This window comes from Chamaea fasciata, unplaced genomic scaffold (genome assembly GCF_029207755.1).
Source record: "Chamaea fasciata isolate MVZ Bird 193981 ecotype frontalis unplaced genomic scaffold, bChaFas1.0.hap1 SCAF_8, whole genome shotgun sequence".
NCBI lineage: Eukaryota > Metazoa > Chordata > Aves > Passeriformes > Sylviidae > Chamaea > Chamaea fasciata.
The window spans coordinates 8,357,409-8,370,855 of record NW_027094093.1 but is presented as its reverse complement, the minus strand read 5'-3'; the positions used below and the strand labels follow the sequence as shown (position 1 = coordinate 8,370,855).

At 41.2% G+C, this 13,447-nt stretch overlaps 1 protein-coding gene across 1 annotated transcript; it reads right to left on the bottom strand.

The window, feature by feature from the left end:
* Nucleotides 1–5: 5 nt before the first annotated feature.
* Nucleotides 6–3,602, bottom strand: ASDURF (ASNSD1 upstream open reading frame). The gene is made up of 4 exons (XM_066189567.1): nt 3,447–3,602; nt 1,271–1,324; nt 671–746; nt 6–93 (listed from the first exon to the last, which is right to left on the bottom strand). The coding sequence occupies exons 1-4, from the start codon at nt 3,519–3,521 to the stop codon at nt 23–25; spliced, it is 276 nt and encodes a 91-aa protein (XP_066045664.1). The 5' UTR covers nt 3,522–3,602; the 3' UTR covers nt 6–22.
* Nucleotides 3,603–13,447: the final 9,845 nt, after the last annotated feature.

Here is a 13,447-nt window from a genome sequence, read left to right as displayed (position 1 = left end):
TGCAACGGGGAATTCACATGAACTACTTCTTGATTTTAGCCTTTTCTGAATTTTCCAGCTCCTGATGTGCCTTCTTTAATTCATCTAATGTATCTGTGAGAAAAAATTACAGAAATAATCAGTTTCATAAACAGGAAAGTTTATGCATAGATAAGTTTAAGAGCATATCTACAGAATCAGCCACTTGTCCAATTAAAGTGATAAACACAAAACACTAATTAAACACAGTGCTCTGTTTGTGTTCCATCATTACTAACACAAGCTATATAAACTTGGTGTAGCATATTCCTCTTTATTTGTACAAAGATGATAATTTTTTTCCAAAGAAAGCCACAGTGCAATAGGGGAATGGCCAACTCCTGCCTATATAATCAGTATGACTTCAGCATTTGTAGTAAGAAAAGGGAACTGACAATTTAAATGGCAGAGCTATTAACCCACATCAAAGCAATGAGAAGTAGCAATTGTTCGCTCTAGAAAATTAAATTTATACTTCTAAATTTATACTCTTTTAATGCTTGTTCCATCATCACCTCCATTATCCACTCTCCTATTACTTTGTATTTGACACACTGCTGCAATTTTCTCATTTTAATATACCTTTGAAATCAGCTACAAATACAGCTTTTAAACATGAACTATTTGAGATACTTTTGCACTGTAAACTTACTTTTGCACTGAGACAGCATTTCTGTCCGGTCTGCAAGGAAGAATATGTTGCTATTGGGTTGCTGCTTATAAACTTTCTGCAAAACAAAACCCACACTGTATTAAGTCAAAGCCGCAGATTCTGGAACCACACAGCAGCAGAGGCTGGTGTGGGTCCAAAGAGACACTCCTGGCATAAAAGTGAAGGGGTAAGTTCTGCCCTGCCAACATCAGCACTCTAATGCCGTACCATCAAAAGCATTTAATGCTCAACCTAAGACAATTCTGAATTTCTCTTTTCCTTACCCACAAGGGATCACATTCTATTTTAAACAAATGCACAGAAGAAGTAAGAATATCTCATGAATCCTTGCAATCAACTCAAACATCTTAATGAAATAACTCAAAACATAAAAAAAGGAAAAACCCCAACACTGCACAAGTATACATAATTAAATCATTTGCAGGACAAATTATTCTGAGCACAGCAGACCACATGTTTATTAAAATCTGTATTACGACAAATTAAAGACAGCACACTCTGATTTTGTTGCCCCTCTTGTCTCTATGTTTATTTCTCTGCTAAAATGAAACAGTTAAAAGCAAATTTGTAAAACCTTACCCGGTTCTTCTTCAAATTAGAAAGCTCATCGACTACAACCTTCTGCTCTTTAATCTGAAAGGCAAAAGATGCATTTGAATTTAATGATAAAAATAAGACATATTATAATCCTAGAGGTGAGCATGTCTACTGATATTTTAAGACAGCAACATCCATGTATAGCTGCTGTTCTCCAAATGAATCACTGAACACAAAGTAAGTATAAAAACTACATACTTAATTTCTCTAGAAACAGCTATTTTGTATGCATTGGCATTTCTTCTACCCTCAAAAGCCTCTGGGAAGCCAGAGTACCTATAACTGTTTATAATCAGAGAGGACACTTTTCCCCTCAGAAGAGAACATGTACACAACTAATACAACATCAAATAACTTAAAAAAAAATAGCATAATATCAAGGATACACTTTATAATTGCAGGTGTGCTCCAGATTAAAAATGAAATTAATGTAAATCCAAATACTCTAGAACTGTATTAGGAGCAGTGGGAACCTTTCTAATGCTCTGGATTTTTACAATTTCTTCCTTAGTGGGATTTACCACTCTCTTATGCACTGATAGATGTGGCAGATATTCCCATTTTTTTTTCAATGAATGCTAAAGAGTAATCAGAAGGACTGTTGCAAAAACCAAAAACTGAAACAGAATCTGCTCAGAGGGCACAATGCTTTTTGTTACAAGCAAACAACATGGGTTTCTCTGCTCTTCCTTTGTGTCTCCTGGAACTGGTGCAACAGCAGGAAGCTGCCACAGAGTGAGGTCAGCCAAACTGAAATAAGGAACACTGAAAGTACAATTTTTCCAACAGCTACATCAATCTCTTGCATCTAAAACACCAACAAGGCAAAGCAGCAGAGCCATCCTCTGCTAAGGACTAAACCAGCCACTCAGGCACAACAGAAGTGACAACCTGTAGCTCTGTGGTGTCCCAGCTTTGCAGCTTCCAATCAAAAACATCCCTGTCTCTATACAACACAGCCATGCAGGAGTAATTTTTTTCATATAATCACATACTGTTAAGGGGTTGGGAGGGACTTTAAAGATTATCTGGTCCCAACCTGCCCCTGCCATGGGCAAGGACACATCCCACTAGACCTGGCTGCTGCTCCAGGCCTTATCCAACCTGGCCTTGAACACTTCCAGGGCTGGGGCATCCACAGCTTCTCTGAGCAACCTGTGCCAGTGCTTCACCATTCTCACAGCAAAGAATTTCTGCCTAGTATCTAACCCAAATTTGCCCTTTTTCAATTTGTACACATTACTCCCTGTCTTATCACTACAGTTCCTAACAAAGAGGCCCTTCTCTGGCTTCCCTGTTTATCCCCGCTGGGATATTGGAAGGTTTTTTTGAGTGGCAGATTGCACACTGAACAAAACTGCGGGCACCAGGGAAGAGGAAGCGGATACATGAGGAGCACCAGCCTCCATGGCTGAAATCCCCTGCGACATTTTAGGAAGATAAAAGTGAACTAGGTACTAGAAGAAACCCATCTGAGAAACAGGTGAGGGTACTTGGTCTGTCCAGCCTGGAGGAGACAGAGGGGAGACCTCACAGCAGAAAGTGAGGCTCTACAAGTTCCTGAAGAGGGGAAGTGGAGGGGCAGACACTGATCTATTCTCCCTGGTGACCAGTGGCAGCACCACAGGGAAAGGACTGGAGCAGGGTCAGGGGATGTTTAGGTTGGATACCAGGAAAAGGGTCTTCACCCAAAGGGTAGTTGGGCACTGAACTCCCAGGGAAAGTCCCAGCACCAGCCTGGCAAGAGCTCAAATAGCTTTTGGATAACGTGTTCACGCACATGGAGTGATTCTTGACGTGTCCTGCGCAGCGCAGGAGTTGGACTCAATCATTGGGGGTCTCTTGAAACTCACGATATTCTGTGATTATATGAGAAAATCCCCACTGTGCCTCACTTGACTTTCAAGCTCAACTTGAAGCAGTAAGACCCAAAACACCAATCTGACAAGCGAGCTATTAGCGAGGCAACACAGGCTCGCTAAATGCAGGAGGCTCTCGGGGCCCGAGGGCGCAACCCCGGGCACAGGAGCCTCGGACCCTGACAGCACCCGCCTTCCTCTTCCTCACGCTGCCCGCATCCGAGGCCACGGGCTCCGGGGGCCGCCCGCGCCTCGGCCCGGACCCCGGCACAGGGCCCCGCGGGGCCGCCTCCGCTCACCCGCCGGCTCAGCTCCTCCTTGTGGCGCAGCTCCGCGCCCTCTCCGTCCTCCTGCCGCGGCGGGCGGCCCGACATCGCCCCGGCGGGCTCCGGCCGCTCTCACCCGGCGGCGGCGACGGCAACCCTACTCGCTCCGGCCTACAGCCACTGCAGCCACTTGCCCCGGAGCGCATGCGCGGAGGCGGGGCCGCGCAGAACACCACCAATCAGAAGGCGCGGCCGAGCACGCGCATGACGAGACACCAATCAGCAGGCGCCACCGAGCACGCGCGGGGCGCGCGGGCCGGATGGCGCGAATGCTGAGGGAGCTGACGCCCCCGCCCGGGGGAAGGCGGGACTGCGCCGGCCGGCCCCGGGCAGGATGGAGCCCCCGGGAGCCGTGTCCGTGAGGGCGGCGGGACGGCCCAAGGTGGAGAAGATGTTTGGAATGAGGCTTGGAAACTGTGCTCCTTGTGGATGTGTCGGAACACCCGCAAAAGGAAACGAGCGGCCTGGTGTGGTGTGACCGCGGGCTGCTGTCGGGCAGCGGGCTCTCAAACCCCTTTAAGCGATTTGTTTAAAGGTATTCCACAAGAGATATGAATCATACACTATTTACAGATATTAGGATCATATGTTTCATTATGTTCATTGTTAGGGCAAGTTTCTACAAGAAAGATAGAGAGGGGTTTTTATAGGGGCACGTAGTGACAGGACAAGTGGGAATGGACTCCAGCTGACAGAGGGCAGGTTTGGATTAGACACTTGATGGAAATCGTCTACACGGAGGATGTGAGACACTCGCATAGACTGCCCAGAGAAGCTGTGGCAGCTCCATCCTTGCAAGTGTTCAAGGCCAGGTTGTACAGGGCTCTGAGATACCTGGTCTAGTCCCTGCCCATGGCAGGGGATTGAAATGAGATGATCTTTAAGGTCCCTTCCAACCCAAACCAATCTAGGAGTCTATGATTTTATTATTATACAAGATGGATGTTTGAGACCATCCACCTGAGATTATCTTAACATTTCTCTGTCTCTTCCATTCTACTGTAGATATGTCACAGTGATGCATATGTCTGTCTTTATAAATACATTGTCTCATTTTAATCCCTTTCCGTCTTTTTAAACATCATATAATTATTCTAAACACTCAAGAGTAATCCACACTTACAGACTGCTACCGATTGCTCAGCTGTAGGATTTTATGAGATTTCTATCCCACTTGTAGTCCTTGTGGTACTGACTGCAATGCAAATATAGTTCAAATATTCATGGACCATTTGAAATATTTGCAACTTTAGTAAAAGAGGTAGGAGGGTTGACTTTCTTTTGCTTTAATCTCACATAATCATACATATTATATATTTTGATAATACTTAGAGTTTGTGAGCAGGATTGCACTTTGGTTGTACCCAGGAGCTTGGTTGGAATGTCTGTGATGTTGATCAAATTTTTTGATAGTGGTATAGGAAGAATTAGGATTTTGGCTCCTAGCAGGAGGATGAAGAAAGACAATTTGGCTGTAAGAATATTTGTCAATACACTAAGCTGAAAAAGTTGTGCTTATTTGATTCTAACAGAAAGACAAACTGAGATTACACTTTCCTGGAAGGTCAGTCTTGCTCTTTTCTCCACCTTTACGCACACACTTGTGCCTCCAGCCTTGCCTCACCCCGGCTGTGTGTGGGGCTGTGTGGTGGGACAGCTGAGGGAGCTGATCTGATTTTCTCTGCAGTGCACGCTGCTGCTGTGATTCTGGCAGTCCCACAGCAGAGCAGCTGAAGCTGCCGAGGAGTTGTTGCCCAGGGGATGGAGTGGTTCTGGGGTTTGTCCTTTGAATTCCTGAAGAAGTACACGTATCTGGATCACACAGATCACTTTAGGTGCTCAGTGCGCTTTGTAGTTTGTCACTGTTGTTCTGTTGAGTAATTTGTTTAATCTGAGTAACTCCCAACCCTCTGCTGCTCAAGTGTTTTATTTGTTCGTATGTTACAAAGGTTGGTGATCAAGTAATCCAGTAGTCAAAGTATAATCTGTACTGATTATCCTTTTTATGCTCAGTAATAAATGCAGTTAATGTTTCTTAATCAAAAATCCATCACTCAGTGTTCTAGATTGTTTCCGAAGAGTGATGATAATGGTTTTGAGGCATAGTAGCAAATGTGGAATGGTTTTAACTTCTGGTCTTACCACGAATTGATGATTCTTCTACTGATAAGGAGTGGGCTTTTGATAGGTGCTTCAAAAGAGGAATGAACTCCTGTGACAAGATCACTCCTGAATTTACATTCATACCCACAATAAGATCAGGTGTGTTTGCAGCTCAGGAAAGGAAGAGGCTGGCACCTTTTCACTCCCAGTGCAGAGCAGTGTCATCTCCATTCCAGCTCATTGCAGGGCTGCTGCAGTTGCGGTGTTGGGATATGCCTGCACTGTTATTCCTGAGAGCTGGGGAGGGCACTGGGAGCTCATCTCCCTGACAGCTGAGTGGGCAATGTCATACAGTGACACATCCCTGGTCATTGTGCTTGTGTCTGTGCACTTGTGCCAGTTCTGGTGCTCTAAACTATTTTTCTTTTTACTAGCATAAAACTGTTTCTGGAGGTTAATAATGCCTGGCACAATGTTACTAAAGTACAAAGGACTATTTCAGTCTTTTAAAGCCCTCACCTTTTCAGTATCTGGCATCTTTAAAAATATTAAAAATAACACAAATTACCCAACAAGTCATGGAAACAGCTAAAAACCAGAGGTAGTTGCTGATGCCAGACAGTCTTTGAAGTTGCCCTCACCTGTTAGCAAATGCATGGCCAAAACAGTAACCTTTAAATAACCAAGCTCCAAAAGGCTGCTGGTAAAACCGCATTAAAAGAGGGGAGTCCATCCTTGTGACAGCACTGTCGAGTCTTGAAGACCTCTGTCCATGGTGTTGGCAGGACGTTTGTGTCAGAGGATTTTACAGCTGTGAAAGGCACAGGGCAGGACGGATACTGCCTGGAGGCTTACTTAGCAGCCTCAAAGTTTCCCTGTTTTTTGCTGTGGCTGGAAATCCACATGTACTGAGTTCTGTATCTCTCAGCTGACGCTTGGGAACATGTTAAGCTGCCACAATCGGTTGTGGGTTCAAGTCTGAGTGGTTTATGAGGTTCAGCCGTTAGTGACTGTGATCTGAAGAAACTTGTGCTTTAGGAGAACCGGTCACAGAGGTTCTCGGAGGGGAATAGCGCCAGGATAATTGTAGCTCTGATGTTGGCCACAAGAGAGCAAGCTGAAACTGTGCTGCCTTCTCAGAGACAGCAGTCCAGGGAAGAGTGGGGCCAGCCATGTGAGACAGGTGGGTGAGGTCTCTAAAAGGAGGGAGCACAGTCAGAGGATATTGCATTTGTGTAGGGTTTTGTCTGTTTTGAAACATCCTCAGTTCTGATCCTGGGTTATTTTTTATTCAGACATTGTATTGTTATAATCCATGTAAAGTAGATTCTGAGATGTAACATCAATCTCTCTGTTAATTTCACAGTTGAACCTATATTGATTTGCTAATTTATACCAGTCTAAGAAAATTCAAATTGTTGAAATCAGTTGGGTTTGCTTTACGGTAATCCTTCTGCTAATTTGTCAGGAATTGAAGGCATTTAGGTTAATTTATGCAGCCAGGAATCTGTATATATATACACACTGGAATCTAGGCAAAATTGTTGTTTGTTTCCTTAGGTTAAGTACCTAGATTGTCAATTACACAAGAAACCTTGCAAAACCTATCATCATTCTACTTTGAAAGTCCTGTCACTGCAAGTAAAACAGGAAGTCTGAGCAGTTTTATGGTCTTGAATTACAGTTTTTTTAGCAGTTTACTTCTGATACGCTGTTAAAGCAATCTGAAAACTTGTTTGCACAAAAATTCTGTATAGTTCACAAGCATAAAATTATTAATTTTCTAATTAAAAGCAGAATTTCATCACTTTCATGTGGAGGATTTTAAGGCTGTTGTCAAAATAGCTGAGAACTATCATCAGTCTCTCATTAGTTTTTACAATCTGATTGCATGCCTCAGAACTTCTAAAAATGCTGAATTAAACAGCTTATTTGCAAAATAGCCCCAGCAGCCTTTCATTTGATGATTGAAGTAAGAGAGGATTTAAAAATGGACTTTTCCAAGTCCACTCTGTTCTTCAATGTAAAACTGAAGTAACTTTAATGAATACAAGAACTTTTCTCCAGGTCTTGCGTTGTTGTAGTTGAGAAGACGGTTTGACCTTTAATTTTCACAATTTTCCCTTCCTTAGTGCAGAACAATTTGCTGTGCACTTTGTTAGACTCTAAAAGAGAGTTGAGTTCATGTTAGTGCTAGTTTCACTTAGAAATGCAGAACTGAAAGATTTTGCTTTGTCTCTTGCAGGGCAGTCCCTCACATTCTCTGAATAACCAACACACAGGTTTACTGCAGGAACTGCTTTGAATATGGGATCAGAATTCCAGATACACATTTTGAGCCAATGAATGCTCAGGGATCTTAAAAGATCAAGTGCTCTGTCTTACAAAACAAACATTTTGTTTGCAGTCTGAAGATGGCAGCCTGGTGCCTGGATGCTGGAAGCTCTTCTGTTGGTGCCACCAAAGAGCAGGAGTTTGAGAGGCCTAGAACTGCTCAGGAGCACTGGATAGAGAGATGCCTCCTTTGGATTATCTCGGATTGGGCATCTTGGTATAAAATCAGATTAGTGCTAATACTCCTTCCCAATGAGAAAAGGAAAAGAGAACTGCACCAAAACCACTCTGAGTGAAGAGTCAACCTGCCCAGTAAGTCTGCTTTTTGGAAGCTGAGTTAGGAAGTCTGGAGAAGACTGGAGGGATAATTATGGGATTGCTTCTCCTTCCTGTTGGGAGTGCCTCCACGACAGTGAGTACTGTGTTTAATACTATGTACAACTGATATTTTCTGGAAGATAGGAGCCAGAGGCTGGATTGTTTTGAAGGCTGGATTGTTTGGCAGGCCTGAGCAGGATGGGTTGAAGGTATGGAAGTGGCAGCCTGCTTTTGCTCCCATGATACGGATCCCTGGAATCAGGGACTTGGTAATTTCAGCTGAGATAGGTTACAGCCCCATAAAGCACATTCCATGGGCACACAACAGACACCTCAGTGAGAGCTGGGGCAGGACAGAACATGTCTGAGCAGGCTGGAGTGAGGGGGAAATGCAGAACACCTTTGCAAGGCTCTCTGAGGCAAGAGTGAAAGTACAGCTGTTTGCTCTAAGATGCCCAGATGGATTAGGATCCTGCCTAGACTGTTTTATTAAATGCGTTGCTCTCATGTGCCTTTGTTCTCACTGTCACATACATTTGGACTTAGCTCCTGCTACTGGGTGAATAGAGCCACTGGAGAGGTGGTTTTTCCAGGTTTGGAAATGGGAGTTATTTGAAAGGAAACACTAAGGTTTTCAAATTCTAATGTGCGAGAGGTCATGTTATCAAACAGCTTGTTTGGCTTCATTTATTTTTAAACTGAATTCTTTTTGTCTTAGGCTGTGCTGAGGCCTTCCCATTTATGCCGTTACCCACTGTCCTTATTCCTCTCCAATTTTCTGTCTGTTTTTTTTTCCTCTCTACTCCTAGTTTTGGTACAAATCAGCCTGCACACGTGGCAAAACAACCTGGGACCCAAAGAAACTGAACCCTTTGTAGAACTTTCAGTCTTGAGGGTTATGCTTGTTCACCAACCTTTTATGATGAATGTGACACTTAGTGCTCTTGGGTCCCCAGAACTCAAAATGCCTCACTGAGATTGATGAATACAGAGAGGAAATCTAAGCCAAAGCTGTGTGAGTTGGCAGGGTGACAAACAGAATTTGGAGGTCCTGACTTTTATTCACATTCTGCCTTTGAACATTAGTATTTCCATGTTTAAATTACTATTTCCTTTTTTTAATTTGGGATATTTTTGCTTTATGAAGTCACAGTCAGTAAACTACTCATTGCAGAAATATTCACTGCACTGAATGGCAAGTGTGTATCTATTTTCATCTTATCACAGTTTTTATGTTGACTGTTTTAAACCTTCATGCTTGCTTGGCAACCAAACCCCTTCATCTCAGTAGCTGGAAAGAAAATATTCTGATCAAGTTGTCATGAAGCAGCAGACTAAGCATTGCACAGGTAGGTGACCTCTGACAGAAAAGCTCACAGGAGAGTTCATGAAACATTTATTTTGGGTTATCACAGAACAAAACATTTTTATCTGTCAGTTGACATAAAATTTTAAAAAGTCAAAATTCCCTGATTGCAAGTTGCTGTGCCTTAAGCTTTACTATGATTGTCATTTTATTTAAAGTGTAAACATCACTGAGATGTAACTGTTTTCCCCAAATACTCTCTGTGAAACATCATCTTTTCCACTTTAACGCAGTTTTTGGAGTAACTACAGCTGTTGAAATTAAGAAAGAAGGGCCCCAAAAGGGCAGGCTGTAACTATGCGAGGTGTAAGAATCTCATGTTTTAGGTAGTGTAATAGCCCTCAAAAGATTTCCTTCTTTTTCAAGGCAGAACCACTAGAACTGAGAAACCAGCAGTGAAAATGCTGGTAGGCTTTGAATGTTTGCCTTATTTGTATCTGATACAGTTACTTAAAATGCAGTAATGCTGCCTGCATTCCTGGTATTTTCAGTGCTGATCTTTAAAATGTTAATTCACCATTTGGAGCAAAAATAACCACAAGGGAGGGAGAGATATCATTGCATAATTCCTGGAGTTTTGCTAAATATTCAGCAATTAAAATGATGTATTTTAATTGTTGACTATTTAGCAAAACTTTGCCCACAGCTCTGAATTTAACAGTAATTTAGGTAACAGAATTCAGGTCTTTCTGCCAGTGACATACATTTTCACATGTGAGAGAGGTACCCTAGTTAAATCATGCAATTTTGTAACATTGAACATTTGAGTAACATCCTTTTAATTAAAATTCTGACATTTCTCTAAAGAAAGGTACTGGTATTTAGCACTTCAGAAATCAGTACAGTAGCTGTCCAGAAAACAAAACAACCCCAAACTAGCACAAGATATCTGTAAATTAATATCTCAGCCTACACACAAGGTAAGTTCAGTTAATACTGTTAAAGCAAACTTGAAAAACCTCCATACAAGGCTCTGAATATGACAGTATCAGTGTAACTGGGCAGACTTACTTAGAAGTAGTGACCTTGGTTAGCAGTGAAAGTCAGAAATAAAAATACTGAATTTAGAATAAACAAGCTTTGCAAAATTTTCCTTATACGTTGCTCATAGGTCTCAATAGGTTGAAATGACAGTCCTGGCAGCATCAGTTTACATGGCATAAAGGAGGAAAATTTAGAGTGGCCTTTAGTAAAATGGTAAAATTGCAGCAACGTGTGATTACATTTGATTCTCTCCAGACTAGAATGAACAGAGAGGCATGACAAGAAATTGTAATGGAGGAACAAACATTTTTTTTTGGAATGATTCCAGTCCAAAAGGATGAAAGTTCTCTCTAAAGAAGGGAAATCAGACAACTATTTTTTTCTTTGTATCTTCTTAACCTTCTCTGCTTTTTCCACCTTCAATGAAATCTTGAAAAAGTATTATCCAGGGGATAATGAATTGGTCAGAATCCTCTTATGGACAGTTTTCAGAGCTCAAAAGATAATTCAAAATTTAAATCAGCTCTTAGAGTATGGTTAAGATTTGATGGCTGGGTTCTTGAGTTCTCTGTACCAGGAGGAAAAACCCCCTACATCTGAGCTCCTGAGCACTGGTGTCACAGGCTGGGCTTGGCTTAATGGTAAGCAGAGTTAAAGTGATAAATCTGTCACAACTGTTCTAGAATTCATACAGCAATCAGCACAATTAAAGCAGAGCAGGTTTGGCCAACACCTACTGAAAAAGCCTCATAGTCCTTGCAACTATCAGATTTACTGTATTACACAGCTACTGCAGAGATTGCATTAAGGTATCTGATTAAAAATTGTATTAACTGGAAGGGGGTCATGATCTCTTTAAAAAATCAGAGGAAGACATCAATTGCTTTTTTTTTTTTTAAATTTTACTTTTTATCTGAAGTATTTAATTGACTTTTAATCCTCTGTTAAGTAAGTCCACTGTATACAGCCTAACATATTGTTTGTTCCTGAAATGGATGCAACAGCTCCTCAGCTGCACACAGAGCCTTTGGAAATATATTTGGCTAAGAAATGAAGGCTCCAGCATTCAGTTACTCTTCATGTAACTTACACTTATTTGTTTACTGTGTTTTCCACAAAGTGTTGCCAGGAGACTTTGCCAGGCTTGTTTTCAATCATGCACTAAACTAGACTCCAGCAGACTTTATGCTTCCTCCATTAGTGCTCTGCCTTTATCTTTTTAAATAAAACAGTTACACCTTGGAGAATAAAATAGATTATTTGAATGACTGAACAAATGGAAAATTTTGTTCAGAGGTGGGAAATGAAATGCATTTCTTGTTCTGAGTAAGAACTGTAAAAAGGATTTTTTGTTTACACTCATATTTAGTATTTAGTGTTTAGTATTATAATAAAGTCATTATTGCCTTATTATAGAAGAACTTGGATATGTGATCTGCATCTTGCTTGTTTAAACTCTGCAAAGCCAAATTCTGCTGCTTTCCTCTTATAGATAATTTGAATCAAATGACATGATTACAAAGCAAGATGAGCAAGGTTTAGCTGGTGAAGGACTATTTGAGTTATTGCATTCTTCTTGCAGAGAATTTAAGCAGCACAGTCTTGAACATCTTGCTGCTGGAGGATTTTCCTTAGATATAATCAAACTTCAGGTCTCACCTGTATAACACATATATACCTCACAGTATAAATTTAACTGTGTGGAAGTTTGTGAATGCAGAAATACAAGTTTGTATATGTGCACATAAGCCTACTCTATTAGATAATAATCCTAGATGTTCTATTTATTGTTAGTAGCTTTTCTTTATATTGCAGAATTCTATGTTTCGTTTGTATTTATGTTGTCAAATAAGGACAAATTCAGAAGCATTGTAAGCACTTAAAACCCCCTGCAAACAAATAATAATAATAACAACGATAATAATAATAATAATAAACCACTTAGGGAGAATAGAAAGAATTTTAAATAACTTTATACCTTAAGAGATGCTGTTCTTGCTCCACATCTGATCTGTCTTGCCTACCAATACACAACTTTGTCTTGGGCTTGATGACCTCTGAGGATGCCAAATGCTGTTTTGAAAAGGATTTTAAGGTCATCATGGATAACTCAAATAATATTTTTTCAAGTTTACAGAAGTCATTAAAACCTAAACTCAGGTGACTTAACACTTGGACAAAATTAAAATTCGTACAAACAGAACAGCAAAGGGGGACATTTCAGATGTAATGAATCAGACCTAAACATGCATCTGATACCACTGCACTTTGCTATTTTCTTTCAGGCACTACTCCACTCCAAACCCATGCAGGATATCTTAGTATCTATCTTGGCAAGCATATTGAGTATTAAATTCATCTCAATATATTATCTTGACAGTATAGTCAGTGTTCAAGCTGCTTTTAGATTTTCAAAGCTGGAGGAATTTTTCTTTGACCAGGCTGCATCATGCACATAGCTGATGCAGAAAGCTGAACATTTGACTCTAGTTACTGAACAATTCAGTTTCTAGCCATTGCAGAGTTTGAGTGTGTCTCATATTCTGAAGCTGAGGGACTGAGGGTAAAGGTTTTGTGTTTTAACATGTAGATAGGGAAGTGATTTGGGGGAATGGAGGAAGAGAAGGTTTATAGTATTCAGCCTCTTCCCAGCAGAGCTTCTAATGACAGGTTGCACCATCCATTCTGCCTACATATCTAGCCCTATGCAGAACAAAAGTGAGGAAACACTTGCTAGATGATTGGCAAGATGTTTGCCAACACTGTTGACATAAGTTGCCTTTCTGATCTGACACTTCTCTGATACTGTGTGTTTGACATGTGGGAGAATTATTTACAACTCTGTCAGAACTGGAAAAAATGGTTGAAA